This window comes from Neolamprologus brichardi, chromosome 3, assembly GCF_056152115.1.
Source record: "Neolamprologus brichardi isolate AB-2024 chromosome 3, ASM5615211v1, whole genome shotgun sequence".
Classification (NCBI taxonomy): domain Eukaryota; kingdom Metazoa; phylum Chordata; class Actinopteri; order Cichliformes; family Cichlidae; genus Neolamprologus; species Neolamprologus brichardi.
The window spans coordinates 8,499,998-8,518,104 of record NC_142106.1 but is presented as its reverse complement, the minus strand read 5'-3'; the positions used below and the strand labels follow the sequence as shown (position 1 = coordinate 8,518,104).

At 40.8% G+C, this 18,107-nt stretch overlaps 2 protein-coding genes across 2 annotated transcripts; both read left to right on the top strand.

Annotated features, from left to right (window-relative positions):
* The first annotated feature begins 914 nt into the window (after window positions 1-914).
* LOC148103370 (uncharacterized) lies at window positions 915-7,837 on the top strand. The gene is made up of 7 exons (XM_087839112.1): window positions 915-982; window positions 1,650-1,685; window positions 1,809-2,069; window positions 2,149-2,394; window positions 2,480-2,647; window positions 2,790-2,879; window positions 7,794-7,837. The coding sequence occupies exons 1-7, from the start codon at window positions 952-954 to the stop codon at window positions 7,835-7,837; spliced, it is 876 nt and encodes a 291-aa protein (XP_087695238.1). The 5' UTR covers window positions 915-951.
* Window positions 7,838-15,868: 8,031 nt separating this feature from the next.
* Window positions 15,869-17,718, top strand: LOC148103369 (E3 SUMO-protein ligase ZBED1-like). Its single transcript, XM_087838100.1, has 3 exons — window positions 15,869-16,124; window positions 16,678-17,020; window positions 17,085-17,718. The coding sequence occupies exons 1-3, from the start codon at window positions 15,872-15,874 to the stop codon at window positions 17,716-17,718; spliced, it is 1,230 nt and encodes a 409-aa protein (XP_087694226.1). The 5' UTR covers window positions 15,869-15,871.
* Window positions 17,719-18,107: the final 389 nt, after the last annotated feature.

Genomic DNA, 18,107 nt, shown 5'->3' with positions numbered 1-18,107 from the left:
TTTAAGGAGCTTTTTTGGTAGACATGGTGTTAATTGGAGAAAAGCAGGACAGATGTTGATGGATTTTCATCTGTCCTGCTTTTCTCTAATTAACACCATGTCTGCCCAACACCTCCTTACCTCTGTTGCCTTCACCTACATGTTCAAATCATCACTTCCCCCAGCAAGGACACTCTACCACTTTCTACAAATTAATCCAGAATTCCTCTCTATTCTCTTCCCCAATGCTTCTGGCTTACTTGTCCTCCACCCTGTCTCCTGCTCACATGCCTATTGTGTAAGTTAGAGGTCAAAATGGTTCTGTAGAAGAACCTGTTGAAATGCTAATATTTCACCACTAGGTGGAGCTCTTGTAATGCTAATGTCATTAACGCATTTTATTTTTGCATGTTTTCATTTTTATGTTTAACATGTTTAACATTTTCCTATCTGTATACAGGATTAGTTAATTTGAAATGTGGAAAATGATCGATTAATTTAGCAGGTTTAATGTAAGGTCAGAGGTCACTTCCTGTTTAGAAAAGGGGACTTTAGAGAAGCCGCTCATGGCCGTTCTAGCTAAGGAAGAAATAAGAAGTCCTAAGTTTCAAAATGCACCGGTTTGTCCACTTGCAGGCCAAAGTGGTACGTTTGTTTATATTTTGTGAATTTTATATTGTAATATGTTTTAATGTATATTTTTATTGTACATTTGTGTTCACCAGTTCTACAGTGTACCGGTACTTAAAAGGAGCAGTAAACATCGGTAAAGAAGAACTCTCATGTCTCTCGTGTATGTGTACAAGCCGACATAGAACCCGTGCAGCCTACTGCCTCCTCTGTCAAGGAAAATGTTTGCTTTGAACTTCAGTGTTTGAACCAATAGAAAAGCTGGTGCTCAGAGGAAGAGGGCGGGCTTTACTTGGTGTCAGTGACAGACATGAAAAAAAGCTCAAATGAGTGAGAAGGACGATGAAGGAAACATCTGTGCTGTGTCTGCTCTGTAAGTAGAATCTCTGTGTTTGTTTGAATTCTAGTACTTTGACTGTCTGCTCTCCTGATAGTCAGTGCAAATAAAAATAATTATTTTAATTATTGCTGTTAAAACAATGTTGCTCATTTTCAGAGCTGCTTTTTAAAAATGCCAAACTAGAGGTACGGGAAACAGAATGTTCGTGAGATCTTTCAATAGTTGCTGTTCAGCAACTGCTGTTGAAATGATTGTAGTATTAGAGGCATCATAGCGGTCCAGTTGTTAGTGCTGTTTGTGTGGAGTTGACTTTGTGGGATTTACTTTTTCTGTCATTTGTTCTCCAAACTTTATTGAAACTTGTTGCAGGCTTCAAATAGAAAATGAACAGATATATCAAAAGAAGAGTTTGTGTGTTTGTCAGCTGTTTGTGTGGAGTTGATTGATTCCCCTCAAATGAACCTGAGTGTCTTTAGTGTTATTTAAGATTAGTGGCAAATCCTAACTGTATGAATGAGAGCTATCACCAGCTGTATCTAAGGCTTCCACAATTTTTCAATCTTTTGTCGAACTTCAATGAAACATGTTACATCAAATGAAAATGAGCAGGTATTTCAGGGAGCGACGAGTTTGTCAGCTGTTTGTGTGGAGTTGTTCTTGATGTTCACCTCAAATCAACCTGAGTGTCATTTCTCTTTAGTTCTGATCTCACTGCTGAGCTGCACAACAAACCAAGGTCAGTAACCTTCTTCTGTCACAGTTTAAACCTGAGAAACGCTCACTGATATGACCTGATGGGGTTCATGTTTCAGAATGTAAAGTCTAACAGATCATCATTTTTTCATTTTAACCCTCACAGCTCGTCTGACTGTGAGTCCCAGCAGCTCTCAGTTCTTTAAAGATGACTCTGTGTCTCTGAGCTGTGAGGAGGACGACAGCTCTGCTGGATGGACTCTGAGGAGAAACACAGCAACAGACAACAGAGCTGAGTGTAAGGAATGGGGAAGACTAGGTGGTTCTTCCTGTAACATCAGTTACATGTATACATGGCACAGTGGAGTTTACTGGTGTGAGTCCAGAGAGGGTCCCATCAGTAACATGGTTAACCTGACAGTCACTGGTAAGCTGAGTGTGTGGAGTTAGTGTTGATGAAGCTGTGTGTAAATGGATGAAATGCTGTAGTTTGTCTCTGTGTTGAGGTGGATCAGTGATCCTGCAGAGTCCTGTCCTCCCTGTGATGGAGGGAGATGACGTCACTCTGCTCTGTAAAACAAAGACCACTCCCTCCAACCTCCCAGCTGCTTTCTATAAAGATGGCTCCCTCATCAGGAAGCAGCCTACAGGTCACATGACCATCCAGCATGTTTCCAGGTCTGATGAAGGCCTCTACAAGTGTGACATCAGCGGTCATGGAGAGTCTCCATCCAGCTGGATCACTGTCACAGGTGACACACTCACCTGTCTGTGTTTCTGCATGTTCAACATTCACAATGTGACGACAACTTAATGACTGTGTTTGCTTTATTTTAGGGGAACACACCACCACACCTCCACCTGGTTCCACCTCCATCACTCTTCCTCCATCACTCTCTCCTGCTGTTCTCTTTGTGTTGTCATCTGTTGGATCAGTCTGTGTTGTGGTTCTACTGGTGTTACTGGTTCTGCTGGTGAGACGATGTGTTCACAGGAAACCTGAAGGTGAGACTCAGACTTCCTGATCTTTCATGTCTGAGTTTGTTTGGTAGAATAAAGTTCACATTCATTAAGATCACAGTAACAACTTTATTAAATGTTTAGATATTTAATTTATATTATTGTTCATGTTGGATCATTTCAGCAGACAAAGTTGTGGAAGATGACATCATCACTGATGTGATGTACAGTGCTGTCAAAACAACAATTCATCCACAGCCAATCAGAAGAAGCAGAGGTGATTTCTTCATATAATGGGGGTTTGGGGTCTTTTTTATTTTCCTTTTGGTGGAAATATATAAAGACATATTTGCAAAGTAGGGCTCAAGAAATTAAAATAAATAAATAATTAAATAAAGCCAGAGAAATTATACTGTTAATGAAAACGACTTTGGCTGTCACAATGGTGGGTGCAGACTCAGAAAAATGTTTAACAATTTAGTTACAAAATATGCACAGACTCAGTGCTATATATAAAAGTGTGTAGGGGAGGGAGGAATCCAGGGGTCCTTTGAGGTGGACAACACAACAACCCTCGTCTTCGATCATACACATGAGAATGTCCTCTTCAGTCAAACACCATTCGAACCATTCATGTCAAAACTTCTGTGAAAAATACGGGATAGGACGGATTCAGGGAAATCCATCCATCACAGGCGAGCGCAAATCCTTTGCCAGAAACAGACAACTAGAAAAGTCTTACTTGGCGAGAGCCGGGCAACACTGACGGGAGTCATGCAACGATCCAGCAATGAGAAGCCTTGATCTGCCATCTTAAATGGGCTGTATCCCAATACAGGGTCTGCAGCCTCAACGATCCTCAAGGGCCGCGTACTCAAAGACCGCTAAGGCCGGAAGTGCGATGCTTGTGAAATGGGACGGTGTAGCCTCCGTTGCGCTGCCCAGGTTGCCTAGCAACCATGATACTAACAGCTGGAAACGTTTCATACAGCTTTGTTTGACAGTAATGAAGGAGAAAATCTTTTGTTCATTTGTTTGTTTGTTTCTACATGAGCTTTGATCATTCTCTGATTAAGCTCAGCTATTGAACGGCGTATATTTTAAAGTAAAGGCTGTAAAACCAAGTTAGTACAAACGTCACTAATGTCATATAACTTTGCCGACATGTGGCCAACAGTAATGTTTTAATGTTCTTCGTTAGTAAACATTTGCACATAAATAAGTGACATAATATTCAGTACTTACTTAAAGTTTACTCTTCGGGCGCCCCTCATCCGCCGTTTTTTTTCGGCAAAATTATCCACACCCACCGCCGCGCTATGCATTCTGGGATATGTTGGGCCACGAAGTCTACACCGCCATGTCCTTAAAATTCAGGGAAATGAAGGACGCATTTGAGGGCCGCATTTCGAGCAGCCTTCAAATTGGGACAGCCTTCGTCGTGTCGCTGTGACGTAATCGGCCTTAAAATGTGGCCTTTAAGGCTGCAGACCCTGAATTGGGATACAGCCGTGGACACCAGAACGGCTAGGTAATGAGCCGCAGGTAATGATTTGCAGGTGTTCTGCCTTAGCAAGAGAGAGAGAGAAGAAACAAAAGCAAACACTGATGTGTCTCTAGCCCTGAGAGACGCCAGAAAGGTACGATGAGATTGGCAGGTTTACAATGTGGTGACATTTATCGCAAGTTGAGTATTTAAGGAGCGTGAACGGTGATAGTGTGCATCGTGAGCATAGTTTGGATCATGAGGACATTTTCCTCTTTAGATGTCTCAGACTGAGTTTAGGAGAAGTTAGAATCAGATTTAGGTTCATGAACACTGTTGCTGACTGCATTAGTGTAATAGATGTTTCACAACCAAATGTAACAGTAACTGTCTTCAACTCTGTACTCACTGAGTGTTGTTCACTGTGAGCTGGACTGTGTGTTTGTGGTCTGTGGTTAACTGAAGCTAACAGCTCTGCAGTCGTCCAGCATCCTGTTTCTGATAGAAAGAAAACACTTCAGCTGCAGCTGTTTCAACACAGGAACATGGAGACATCATTTGCGAACTCTGCACACAGACATTTATAATCATATTAAGAATTTCTTCCAGCATTAACTGTTTTCTTTACATTTGACCTTTTTAAAATTTAACTCTAGCTCCCAAAAAGTTGATTCTGTTCATCTGGACGTAGCGTTTTCACTGTTTCGTCACTCATCCAAGTGACTTCTTCAGTCTCAGCTGACTGCAGGTTTCCCCAATCTTATAAACAGTTCATTGCATAATGACTGAAACCAGCCCACTGAAGGGACAGTGGGCTGGGAGGTCAGTTCCTTGATCATTAATATGCAAATTCTCATGATTGGGGAAGCTTCTCTGCTCTGTCTGTGGGTCCTGGTGGACACGTAAACTTTATTCCACAAACTTAATCGCACGGTTTTGTACTGTTTGCTAAAAAAGGTTGATTCAGGATTTCTCAAACAGTAAGTATTTAATTTGCTTACTGTTCTTGGTGTAGTATTTGTGGCAGTGAGATGAGTCAAAATGACCTGCAGTGTATTTTCATTGTAATGAGAGAACAGGTCAGTCTGTCCACATCAGGCTCACCGATGTGTTTTTAGGAGAGTTTGTTGGCCCAAATGCGATCCATCATTTATCTTCATGTTCGTTTGACCACATTTTGTCTGAATTAACAACAATAATTCAGCCGCACAAACACAACAAAGGTCATTAACTGTGTCTTTTCAACCTTTCCTTTAGTGCATCGTTCTTACAGTTCTGAAACTACAGCAGTAACTTCCTGCTGCTGACAGCAGTAGCAGGTAGTCTGAAGTTGAGCCCTCTCATTGCACTATGCTCTGCTTTAGCTAATAATAGTGTTCATGCTATGAAATGTTTCCTTTGTTCTCTGTGTAGTGAAGTGTGTCAGTTTCCACTAAAAGAAGATGGAGACTTTCTTGTCATCTTCTGTTATTTTTTTACAGGAATGTCTCCGGTTATTTCTGCTCCTTCCTAACAGAAGGGTTAAAATAAGAGACCTGTGAAAGGTCTTCATGGTTCTCTGAATGCCATCACTTAGTAGCTTAAAAAAAATATGCATATAGCTGTAGTGTAATAATATAACAATGCTATTGTTGTACCTGCAGTAATTCTAATGTGTTTATTGTACAGAGACTGATTCAGCTGTGGTCTACTCAGCAGTGAGAAGTGAAGACGTCCGTTATGGACAAACAACCATCAGAACAAGGAGGCCCAGGTACAGCTGCTCTTTACCTTTGACAGAGACAGACTAGCTGCTCACCCTGTTTACAGTCACCATGCTAAGCTAAGCTAACCACATCACGGCTCAGATTTCAGTCTTGTGATCGATTGATAGACTTCTCCGTCAGAAACAAAGTGTTTCATGTAAAGTCAACAATTACTTTAAGGAGATAAGAGGAGCAGAATGTGAGGTTGGTTATAAATCTGTGTTCCTCTTGGCACAGTGTTTGAAAATAAAACTATATTGTTTTTAACATAACTATCATATATACTAGTAATATATTTTATGCTACATCAAACACAACTGTTTAGCGGTATTTTTGTTATTCATTTTTTGTCTTTATGTCAACAAATATCCTGCACATTGTCACAAACTGACAAAACGGCTGGACAACCATGACAAAAAGGGAAACAAAAGCTATTTAAAGACATGAGGAGAACTTAAACCGTGGTGTGTGTGTGTGTGTGTTTACGCAGTAATATAAATGAGTGCGTTGACGATTTGTCACCTAGCGTAAAATGTTCCGCTTTGGGAGTGAGAACGTGTTGATTTTGCTCCAGCGGTGGCTGTTCATGTGAAATATGAGCAAACTTTCACATAGTGACTTCACTGTATATAAAACTAACCCCTGTTACCCTAAAGCTCAGACTGCAGATGCTCTAAACACATCCCTAATATGGCATTACATTACATTGGCAGTCAGAAAGGGGCGATGCTGGCGTCATCTGACCAATCTAAAAGAGGCGTTTCATGGATCACATGACTTTTCTCCCACAGAAATAAACCTGATGAGTGCTGCCTCCTCCAGAGACGTTATCAGAGAGTGAATAAAAAACTATAAAATCATAATAAATATAAAAAAGCTAAAAGGATATGTGATTAATGCCAAAACAAATCATTAATCTGGTGATGTAGTGCGCTCTCAGTGCTTCGGTTTACTTTTAAGGTGACGGCTGCATGTCACAGCTCTGGAACTGGATCTATTTAAAGCTGGTGTCCCTCAGTGTAAAAACGGTGATGTGAAAGGAGCAGGCTAGGTTCATAGCACAAGTTAACATGGCGATTGTAGCAGGACTTACTCGGAGGCCCAACGTGACCCAACAGGTGCTTGGTTTGGTGCTAAATTCACTTTTAATGCTCACACAGAGTCTCTGACCGGCTATTTCAGCCATCATACTCTGTCTGCACTGCTCGGTAGCTCATTCCACCCTCGTCTGGTCCCAGCATGCTCCTGTTTGTAAAAAGAGAAGGCATCATTAGACCACTGCAGACCACTGTGTCTGCCAGTCTCCCCCAGCACTACCCCCTGAACCCCTGCACCACACCCACCAACTACACCCTGTTGCCACAGTGATATATCCACGAAGCTAATTGGGAAAGCCAACACTGTATTTTGTAGTACAGGCCCGTGAGGCCTCTGGTGAGGGAACACACACTAATCAGGGAAGTGGAAACAACTAGTTTAGAAACAGTTGAAAACAACCAAGACACTGAGGAGAGAAGTGCAATTCAAAATCAGACACAAGTGCAAACTAAAAGTAAAACAGGAAATAAAGAACAACCCAAACTGAAATCAGGAACAGCGACAGATTAATGCACACAGGGAACAGAGAGAGACGAGCCACAGGGAGGACCGACAGGGAACCAATATTAAACCCACACTAGAAGAAATCATGTGATCAATGTTAAAGATCAGCACTATTTTTCATTACAGTGCTCCATTATACACAAACAGTAACAAAGACAGACAATACACAAACTCAGAATAGCACAATATATACATGCATATATACATAAAAGTCACTTATTAATAAATAATCTGAGCTGGTTCCCAATAAAGTCTGAACTGGGACTGTGTGATGCAGAGAGGTGGAGATTGGAGGTCTTGATTGAACTACAAAGCTTGTAATCATGTTTCCTGTTGTTTGAACTGTGTTTGTGTTCAGACTTTAAACCAGAGCCAGACGTCGTCTACTCTTCACTAAGGTAGTCCACCAGTCCAACCACTGACGTCCAGCTGCTGGTCTCTAACTGGTCTAACAGATTTTTATAGTTTGTATAGTTTTAGTTTTATTTGTCACTTAATTAAATTTCCATTCCTCTCTTTAAAATCTGCTCTTGAGTTTCTTATCAAAGCACTTTGTAAAGTCTAATAAATAAGTTATACAATAAAGCTCTCCATCATTATCATTATTATATTATGTCCTTAGCAACTGTTCCTGTTATCTATATTTATGTTTTCTATTAAAATTCAAATGAGTAACAGATTGTGATACATTGTTATATACTGAGATACATTCAGCTAGTTTCCAATTCTTCTTTCAGCAGAGTTTCTTGTACTTTGTTTATTCAGGACATTCATTTACTTTGAATTATGATTAATCACCAGATATGGAATCAAAAATAAAAGATGTATTGATGGAGGATGAGATGAGTTATCAAGTATTATTGATCCTCGGGAGGCTGTGTGTGTGTGTGTGTGTGAGAGAGAGAGAGAGCGGGTACCTGTTTGAAAGACACTATGTATAAAGATCCAGCAGGTGGCAGCAAAAGAGCTTCACCTACAAACATGCTTCATTTCTCTGACCTGTTGTCATGGTTGATCCTCCCACAGTTGTTCTCTTTATTTCCAAAGATTTCCCACTCTGTGGCAAAGCGAGCAGAAATGCACATATACTTACAGAAAGTTCCCATAAAGCTCAAAATGACTGTTAGAGATCCGTCAGCTGTCTTCTGTTTGACAGCAGGACAGCTCTGATCTCTAATAGGCTGACAGAGACATGCTTCATCTTGAGACCTCGTCAATCATCATATGTTTTACAGACAACATTTAAACAGGACGGACACAGAGGTATGGAGAAAAAACATCCAGTCATATGTCCACTTACATATTGGCCTACGTGTCATTAACAAGGATTTGCTGGGCATGTGGTCACATGGTTTAAAAGCCAATCACTGTCCCTGGCAGTGTCTCCAACAGAAAACCTGGGTGGGAGCTTGTAAGTTTTCATTTAATTCTATTTATATAGCACCAAATCACAGCAACAGTTTCCTTTACGTGTTTTTTTGTGTAAAAGTAAGATAAAGGGCCTACAATAACAGTGAAAAAACAGACAACCCCCAAAGTACTTGGTGACAGGAAGAAATGTCTGGCAGAACCAAGGCGCAGCCAAAATGAAGTGTAGACTAATACAGATAAAATATTTCATTTATAATTTATAAACTTTTTTCTTTTGTAAACCTTTATTAATATATATATGCATATGTTCAGTGTTTATGCAGTGATCAGTTAACAGACTGTGGACTTTAGGTGCTTTAACCCACTGCTGTAAGCAGAAGGCCTCATCTCTGACTCAAATGTTCATCACATTTTGTAAATATGAAAAAAAAAACAACAACAAAGCTCTGGATGTTAGAGCTGTGTTGCTTTACATGACCATGTTGTGTGGAGATACAAGTGGAGTTACAGAGGTCACCTGCAGATTAACTTCCTGAAGCTTCCATCACAGCTGGTCATAGCTGCAGAAGCCTCATATGAGCCCCTTTGTTAATAAATCGAGTGATGCCGTTTCATTGGACATGTGGGCCTCAGTGGGCGGTATTTCATTATCATAAACTAGCCAGCAGTCACATATTACACCTATCCTTACATTCCTCCACTGCTTCTAGTTATTAACATATAAAGCTCTACAGGCTCTACATGTTGTCTTAAAAAGTGCTATACAAATTCAATTTTACTTACTTACAAGGAGAGTACCATGCTCATAAGACCTAAGACCTATTTAGTACAGCCAACCTCTCTGATCCTCTAATCAGGGTCTTCTAACTGTCCCTCTCTATAATTTTAAAACCAGCGGTGACAGTGCTTTGGAAGCTGTTTTAAGCAAACTGTGGAACAGTCTTCCTCAGTCAGAATATATCAAATATCTCCCTCTAGTGGCCATATATAAGTTCAGATAAGATAACCTTTATTAGTCCCACACGTGGGAAATTTGTTATGTTACAGCAGTGGACAGTGCCAAGTTGCATAGAAAAATTAGAGAAAAACACTGGAATAAGATATCAATAAGATACTGTACACAACAGAATAAAATAAAAACTATAATACAACGATGCCAGAAAGAGAAAGCGTATTACACTTAGTGTTATTGCACATGTGTGGATGTGTGTGTTTGATCAGCTGAAGTCTTTGTTGTGGAGTGTGACAGCAGTGGGGAGGAAAGACCTGCGAAATCTCTCCGTCCCACACCGTGGGTGCTGCAGCCACTGAAGGAGCTGCTCAGTGCTGTCAGAGTCTCCTGCATGGGGTGGGGGATTTTGTCCAACACTCACCACCTCCACTGGGTCCAGAGAGCATCCTAGAACAGAGCTGGCCCTTCTGATCAGCCTGTTCAGTCTCTTCCTGTCCCTGGCAGAGATGCTGCCGCCCCAGCAGACCACACCATAAAAGATAGCTGAGGCCACCACAGAGTCATAGAAGGTTTCAGGAGTGGGCCCTTCACTCCAAACGACCTGAGTCTCTGCAGCAGGTACAGCCTGCTCTGCCCTTTCCTGTAGAGTATGTCTGAATTATGAGTCCAGTCCAGTTTGTTGTCCAGATGTACATATATATATATATTTGTGTTTACGTCTTTGTGCAGAATCCCCTAGAGACAAAGCACGTATAAACTTCAAAACACGTACGAACTCTGAAGTACGTACAAACCCTAAAACACGTACAAACTCCAAAACGCGTAAAAACTCCAAAACACGTGAAAACTCCAAAACACGTACAAAACACAACAGAAGCGCTCCAGGATGCTAGGGGCAGTGTTGAGCTTTTGTTACCTAGTGGCTACACAAGCCAGCAAGTACCAACGACCGGATTTAGTTGCTGTGTCCCAATTTGGGGTATGCACGCTTGAAGTACGCATTTTAAGTGCGGTTACGTCACCGCCACACGACGACGGCTGTCCCAATTCGAAGTGTACTTCAAATGCATACTCCAAATGCGCCGTCGATTTCCCCAAATATCAAGCGTGGTCCGGTGCACGCTTCGTGGTCCCATATATCCCACAATTCATAGCGCGGCGGTGGGTGTGGATAATTTTGCCGCAAAATACGGCAGAAGGGAGCGGCCGAAAAGTGAACTGTCAAAAGTAAGTACTGAATATGACGTCACTTATTCATGTGCGAATGTTTAATAACAAAGAACATTAAAACATTGCTGTTGGCCACATGTCGGCAAAGTTATGTGACACTAGTGATGTTTGTACTTTCAGCATTAACTTGGTTTTAAAGCCTCTACTTCTAAATATATATATAGTCGACCTTAATCTTACAGAGAATCTGATGATTTTATGGATAATTAAAGTCAGTCATATATCCACAAACACAACAAGCTGAAAGTCAGTGAGATATATATATATATATATATATATATATATATATATATATATATATAATCTGACAATACTATAATATTGGCCATATTATATTTACATTACCACAGTGAGATGACTTTAGTCTCATGAACAACATTAACTAATTATTATTTACTAGCTAATCTTAAATGACTGTTCAGTACAGAAATGAAGCCCTTGAATCATGTTTTACAGTCCTGTGGTCTCAGCCTCAGATACTCAACTAATCAAAGTGATGTCATGACAAAAATGATTGACCAACAAAACAATTTTCTCCTTCATTTCTGTCAAACAAAGCTGTATGTAACGTGTCTCGCGGTTAGTATCATGGTTGCTAGGCAACCTGAACAGCGCGACGAAGCATATACCGTCCCATTTCAAAAGCCTCTCACTTCCGCACTTCCCGTACTTATAGTACGCACCGTCCGTAGTACGCGTAGTGCGCATACTTCAAGCGTGCATACCCCGAATTGGGACACAGCATGTGTGTGGTAGTGACAGGTAAATGAACTTTTTTTTAAATTATTTGAATATATATGAGTACTTGTGTATAAATATACAAACAATACCCATATGCTTTCATGCTTTCAATTGTGTAATTTAAGCGATCAAGGTAGCTCTGGTTTGGAAGTTCAGTTCATGCTAGAAATGTGTTTTTGAGTTTGTACATGTTTCGTCTCTATATAAACATATATAAATAAACCCCCTTTTTTACATTAGCAATTCCTTTTGTGCATAATTTTATATTATTGTTAATAATAAATTAATAAAAGCAACAAAACAACCCGAAGAGCCGGTTCGGAGCCGAAAGAGCCGGCTTTCTAAAAAGAGCTGGAAATCCCATCACTACTCAGCACAGCTCCTCTCTTTTCCTGAGATCTCAGCAGTTGTCCTCCCCACGATGACGTTTTCATCGAGGCCAAGGAAAAGAGTTTAACAAAAGGAGATTGGCGCTACTTTAAAATAACACTCCACGGGGTTACCTTGTGCTGCTGAGTCACGTGACCGCACAGCAACAAATCACAGCGGAGCCCGGTAAAGGGGGAGGAGCAAAGTGTGTGTGCAGGGGAGGAGAGGAGTCGAGCAGAGAAAGCTGCTTTTTCATGAAACTGGAGTAAAGTAGTAAACTTACAGGAACATATACCACTACCAACGTTTGGATCGATATCTGCATCGATCTGCACACCCTTGTCTCCTGGATTGTAGCTGAGATCAGCGCGAACTACGTGGGTCTCTGCTCCCTGATCTGTTTCCTGTGTTTGGAAAGACTTCCAGCTTCATCACGGAGTTTCTCTCGGTTTGTGGGCTCGTCTAAAGGTAAGCATCGAGCTAAATTTAATGCAGGTTCAGTTTATGTTGAGTTTAGCTCCGTTGAGAATAATAGATTGCTTGGTATACACTGGAGTTAGACAGACTGTAGAGTTTGTGATTGCTTGCAACATCATAATATGGCGGTTGCTAGGGGGAAAGAATACATAAAGAAAAATAGTCTTGGAATATGAACAAAAGGATGGGGTGCAGGGCAGGAGAACAACCAACCCCCACCCCCAGGACATGAAGCCAGATACAAGCGTGGGGGAGCGCAACCCCAGGGTGAGAGTTAGTGATGGGATTTCCGGCTCTTTTTAGAGAACCGGCTCTTTTGGTTCGCCTCACTAAAAAGAGCCGGTGCTTTCGGCTAAGAACCGGCTCTTCAGGTTTTTTTGTTGCTTTTATTAATTTATTTTTAACAATAATATAAAATTATGCACAAAAGGAATTACTAATGTAAAAAAGTGGTTTTATTTATATATGTTTATATATAAATATATGCGGTGGCCCCTAGAGACAAAACACGTACAAACTCCAAAAGACATTTCTAGCATGAACTGAACTTCCAAAACAGAGCTACCTAGATCACTTAAATTACACAACTGAAAGCATGAAAGCCTTTGTGTATTGTTTGTGTATTTATACACAAGCATTCATATATATAGTCAAATAATTTTAAAAAAATAAGTTCATTTACCTGTTATTACCACACACCAAATCCGGTCGTTGGTACTTGCTGGCTTGTGTAGCCACTAGGTAACAAAAGTTCAACACTGCCCCTAGCATCCTGGAGCACTTCTGTTGTGTTTTGTACGTGATTTGGAGTTTTTACGTGTTTTGGAGTTTTTAGGTGTTTTGGAGTTTTTACGTGTTTTTATGTGTTTTTACGTGTTTTGGAGTTTGTACGTGCTTCAGGGTTCGTACGTGATTTGAAGTTTTTATGTGCTTTGTCTGTAGGGGCCACCGTAAATATACTTTTATTTATTCACTCCACATAAAATGTAATAAATAAATCAAATAATACAAAAACCAAGTATTCACATTTCAACTTTTAACTATTTAAATTTTCAGCTTTTTCCTTTTACAAATTTAAAGTGAAACAACACAAAACACTGCAAACCACAACACAATTAAATATAAATTATAATATGAAAACAAAAAGAAGATGCATATTCTCTGTCATATGGACCTGCATGAATAAACTTTCTGAATCCTTTATCATCTGCAACTGAAAATAGTTGTGGATGATTACTATACCTTTCTAATGTGACGTTGTTGTCCCTGCCTCTCTTTCTCTCCCTCTGGCTCTGTTCCTGTGCTACTCCTACCGCCCCTTCCCCCTCTTCCCAGCGTAAAGCACAAGGCTCGCATGCTGAGTGAAACGGAAAAAAGTGCGAGAGAGAGGGTGAGAGAAAAAAAACACTGCTCGCGATAAGGAGCTGGCTCGCGTCGTTCACGTCAAAGACCCGGCTCTAAGAGCCATTTCGTTCGCGACCGACCCATCACTAGTGAGAGTAGTGGAAGCTTGCTGAGAAGGGGGTCAAAGGGCTTTGGAGTGTGATGTCACGGGGGGGTGGGCGTGGAAAGGATTTTGGCCTGATGCACCAAGCATCAAGCGACAGAGGGTCGAAAGCACATGGATAACACCAGCTATGGTTTGTTCTTGCTGTGTGGTTGGCTGCGATGTTTGATTGCCCGACCGGCAAGAGAATAAGCTTGAAAATGGTTTATCTTTTCATTCTTTCCCAACCTGGAAGCAACACGAGGCCGCTCGTGTATCGGATGTTACTGCGTCTAGCCTGGATAGCAGCTGTGAGGTGAGACACATATGTTAGTTAAATGGTTGTTTACCAAAAGTATCACCGTATCATAGGTCCTCATGTATCTCGTACCTAGTGTTTCTTTTTAGGTTTGTTATTTTTCAAGTTATATATTTATTAAGTTATGCAGACTTGTTTGCACAACAAGGCTAAATAATTATATAAACTTTTCTCAATCTAAATATTGTACTTTTGGTAGCATTAAAAAAAATAAGTGTAGTGCAGGTCTGTGATGATTTTTAGTGCTAATATCATCTAGTTCTGATTCTGGTTCTGTCTTGGTTAAATCCTAAGTCAAGCCTATTCAAATGGCGGCACGTGGGCCAAATGCGGCCCAGAAGCAACCTGCGAGTGGCCCTGCCTGTGGTCCTAGCAGAAACACAGAGAAAACGCAAAAAATTAATTCATTAATTAATTTTAAAAAAATTAAATATTCCTACAGCGTAGTGTAGACTGTGAATGCAACACTCCTAGTAGCCTAGCAATATTTAACCCACAATGCTCCGTGATGTAAACATATTAAACAATCATCGTAATATATGATGCGACAACAGCATGTCTTTCTCAGTCCAAAAGTGCAAAATTGACAATGAACCCTGCCTGGACTGACAAATACTTATTCATTTTACCGCCAAATCCAAATGCCAAACCAATGTGTTTAATTTGCAGTGAGTGTGTTGTAGTGCTGGGCGATATATCGATTTTTTTAAAAATATCGATATATTTTTATACAAGACATAAGATGTGACAATATCGTTTATATCGATATAGTCTATGTTGCGTTTTAATTACACTTGCGGAGCCGCTATTTTGCCTCTCTTGGGGTTTGTCTGCCCCGCCTCTCACCCTCACTGAACACAAACCCCCTCCCCCATCGCTACACCTCCAGTTGGCGACAAAATGGACACAGGAGCTAGCGAAGAGGAGCTCGTCGGAAAAAAGAAAACCAATGGCTCAATTATTTGGAGATGGTTCGGGTTCAAAGTGTCAGATGAGCAGCAGAATAATGTATTCTGTAGAGAATGTCGAAAAAGCGTCGCAACGAAAGGTTCGAGCACTACTAACCTTTTCCACCATTTACAACTGCGCCATAAAGTGCAGTATGAAGAGTGTGTGAAATTGCGTGCTGTAGCCCCGACCGCAAAGTCTTCCGAGGTTCCTGCCGTGAAACAGACCACCTTACAACACTCATATACTCGTGCTGTGCCATATGATACAAAAAGTGAGAAGTGGGGGGAAATTACTAAAGCAGTGGCCTATCATATTGCTAAAGACATGGTCCCCATCTCAACTGTGGAACAAGAGGGCTTTGTACAGCTGCTAAAAACTCTTGACCGAAGATACCAGTTACCTAGCCGGAAATACTTCACCAGAGAAGCACTGCCAAAAATGTATACTGAAGTTAGACAGAGTCTCGCTGCCCAGCTCACCAAAGTGTCACACTTCGCACTGACCACCGACATGTGGTCCAGCAGGACGTGCGAGCCATATATGAGTGTGACTGTACATTTCATGGAAGACTGGGAACTGAAAACTGCCTGTCTCCAGACCAGCTACTTTCCTCAAGACCACACCGGAGAGCATATAGCTGAAGCCCTTCAGGATGTGCTCAAAACCTGGAAGCTCAACCCGACGGGACTGGTTGCTATAACAACTGACAACGGGGCTAATATTGTCAAGGCGGTTCAACTGAACAAGTGGCCGAGGATCCAGTGTTTTGGTCACAGGCTTCATCTGGCCATTGGTGAGTGCAATACTGAATTTGTTGATTTGAGAAAAAAAAAATGCTAATAAATGAAAAGTGTATAGAGTCACTTGTAGAGCTAAACATGCCTATGGACCACAAGACAAATATTTTTATAAGTCATAGCCAGCATATACATCTATCGCTTAGAAATCGAAAGTTAGTTGAATAAATAAATAAACTATCCCTATTAAATCCAATAAACGTATTGGGGTGTATTTGTGCTTGTATTAGATTGAGTTGTGACACTAAATGAGGACCACAGCAGAGACAAGACAGGGATACATTTTTAAATACATAGTGAGATTAAAAGGTGTAAAAAAAAAATAATAATAAAAAAAATAAAAATAATCATTTGGTGATCTGGTGATTTTACCAAGATAGTTTAACTAGAATCTAGGTTATACAATACACGACACATTTTGCAAATATTGTTAAGTCTTATGCATCACATTCTATACAACTGAGATGGATATTAATTTGCCTTTGAGTGATTTGCATCTTAACATAACAATTAAAGTGATTTTAAAAGTTTGTATTTTGTGTGTCACAGGACATGCTATGGATGATGCCCGCATTACCCGGGCTATTTCTCTGTGTAAGAAAGTCGTCAGCAGCTTCTCCTACAGCTGGAGGAAGAGAAGAGAGCTGGCTGAAGTGCAAATACAGCTGGGTCTTCCAAGTCACCAGCTACTCACAGAGGCAACAACTCGCTGGGGATCAAGGCTTCTCATGATAGAGAGAGTTCTGGAGCAGGAAAGAGCACTTTCTAAAGTCCTCTCTGTCGACATGAAAACCAGACCTCTAGTCCCTACTTGGCAGGACATAGAGGTCCTGGAAGCAGTTCAGAAAGCTCTCAAACCCTGTCAGGACTTCACTGATGCACTTTCAGGAGAGTATGTATCACAAGTATGTGACCCTGTCATATGTCAGACCTGTGCTACACCTGTTTAACACTAGTCTCCTGGCACCTGGAGAGGAGGATAGTGAGCTGTGTAAATCCATCAAGACCCGCATTGTGGATTACCTCAACAATAAATATGCAGATCCATCCACCAGTGACCTGTTGGACTTGGCTTCTTTTGTGGATCCACGGTTCAGGGCGAAATACATCCCTAGTGAGAAGATTAATGCACTAAAACATAAGCTCATCTTGGAGGCAGAGTCTCTGCTCAGCTATCAGGGTACGTGTTTGTCTGAGCTGACTGATCCAGCCATGCCTGAGTCTGCAGACCGAGAAGAAGCAGCAGTGGGACACACAGCTAAAAAAAAGAGATCACTGGCAAGCTTCTTCCAGCACAGCACAGCCACCAACACTGGTTTCACAAAAAGGGAAGCAATCGAAAATGAATTTTCTAGCTACCTGTTGTCAGTTTGTGTAGAGAGTGATGCTGACCCTCTCAAATGGTGGAAGGAACATGAAGTTGCCTATCCAGCACTGAGCCTCCTGGCCAAGAAATACCTTTGTGCGCCAGCTACCAGCTCCCCTTCTGAAAGGATTTTTAGTTGCAGTGGAAACATTGTAACCTGCCACAGGGCATCGTTGAAGCCTGATAATGTTGACAGATTAGTTTTCCTGGCACAAAATCTGTAAGACGTACAGTTGTTGGCCTTGCCAATTGTTTGTGTTCTTTCTATATTGTTATTGTCATTGGCGAATTGCACAAAGACCCACTGACCAAAGAATGGAATTTTGTTAATTTCATTCAATCTGTTTACATGTTTGGTTTTTTTGCACAAAGTACCAGATGATTGTTCAGGAATACACACAAAGAAGCACTTTTGAAAACTTTACTTCAGTGTAAGCACTTTTTAAAGAGCAAGTTGCCTTTGTTATTTTAGATCTGCATCTTTTTAGTTTACATTTTACATTTAGTTTACAATTTTTAGCTTTTTGTTATGTATGAAAAGAAAAAAAATGGAGCATTATTATTTAATAAATGCTGACAATTTATTTTTGACAATTTTTTCATGTACATCTAC

Bases quoted from the DNA above. Each gene is read 5' to 3' on its own strand.
- LOC148103369 (XM_087838100.1), top strand. From the start codon at position 15,872: ATGAGTGTGACTGTACATTTCATGGAAGACTGGGAACTGAAAACTGCC. The intron at 16,125-16,677 runs GTGAGTGCAATA...TGTGTGTCACAG, and splicing joins CAGGCTTCATCTGGCCATTG to GACATGCTATGGATGATGCC. The intron at 17,021-17,084 runs GTATGTATCACA...GTTTAACACTAG, and splicing joins ACTGATGCACTTTCAGGAGA to TCTCCTGGCACCTGGAGAGG.
- LOC148103370 (XM_087839112.1), top strand. From the start codon at position 952: ATGAAGGAAACATCTGTGCTGTGTCTGCTCT. The intron at 983-1,649 runs GTAAGTAGAATC...ATTTCTCTTTAG, and splicing joins ATCTGTGCTGTGTCTGCTCT to TTCTGATCTCACTGCTGAGC. The intron at 2,648-2,789 runs GTGAGACTCAGA...TCATTTCAGCAG, and splicing joins TGTTCACAGGAAACCTGAAG to ACAAAGTTGTGGAAGATGAC.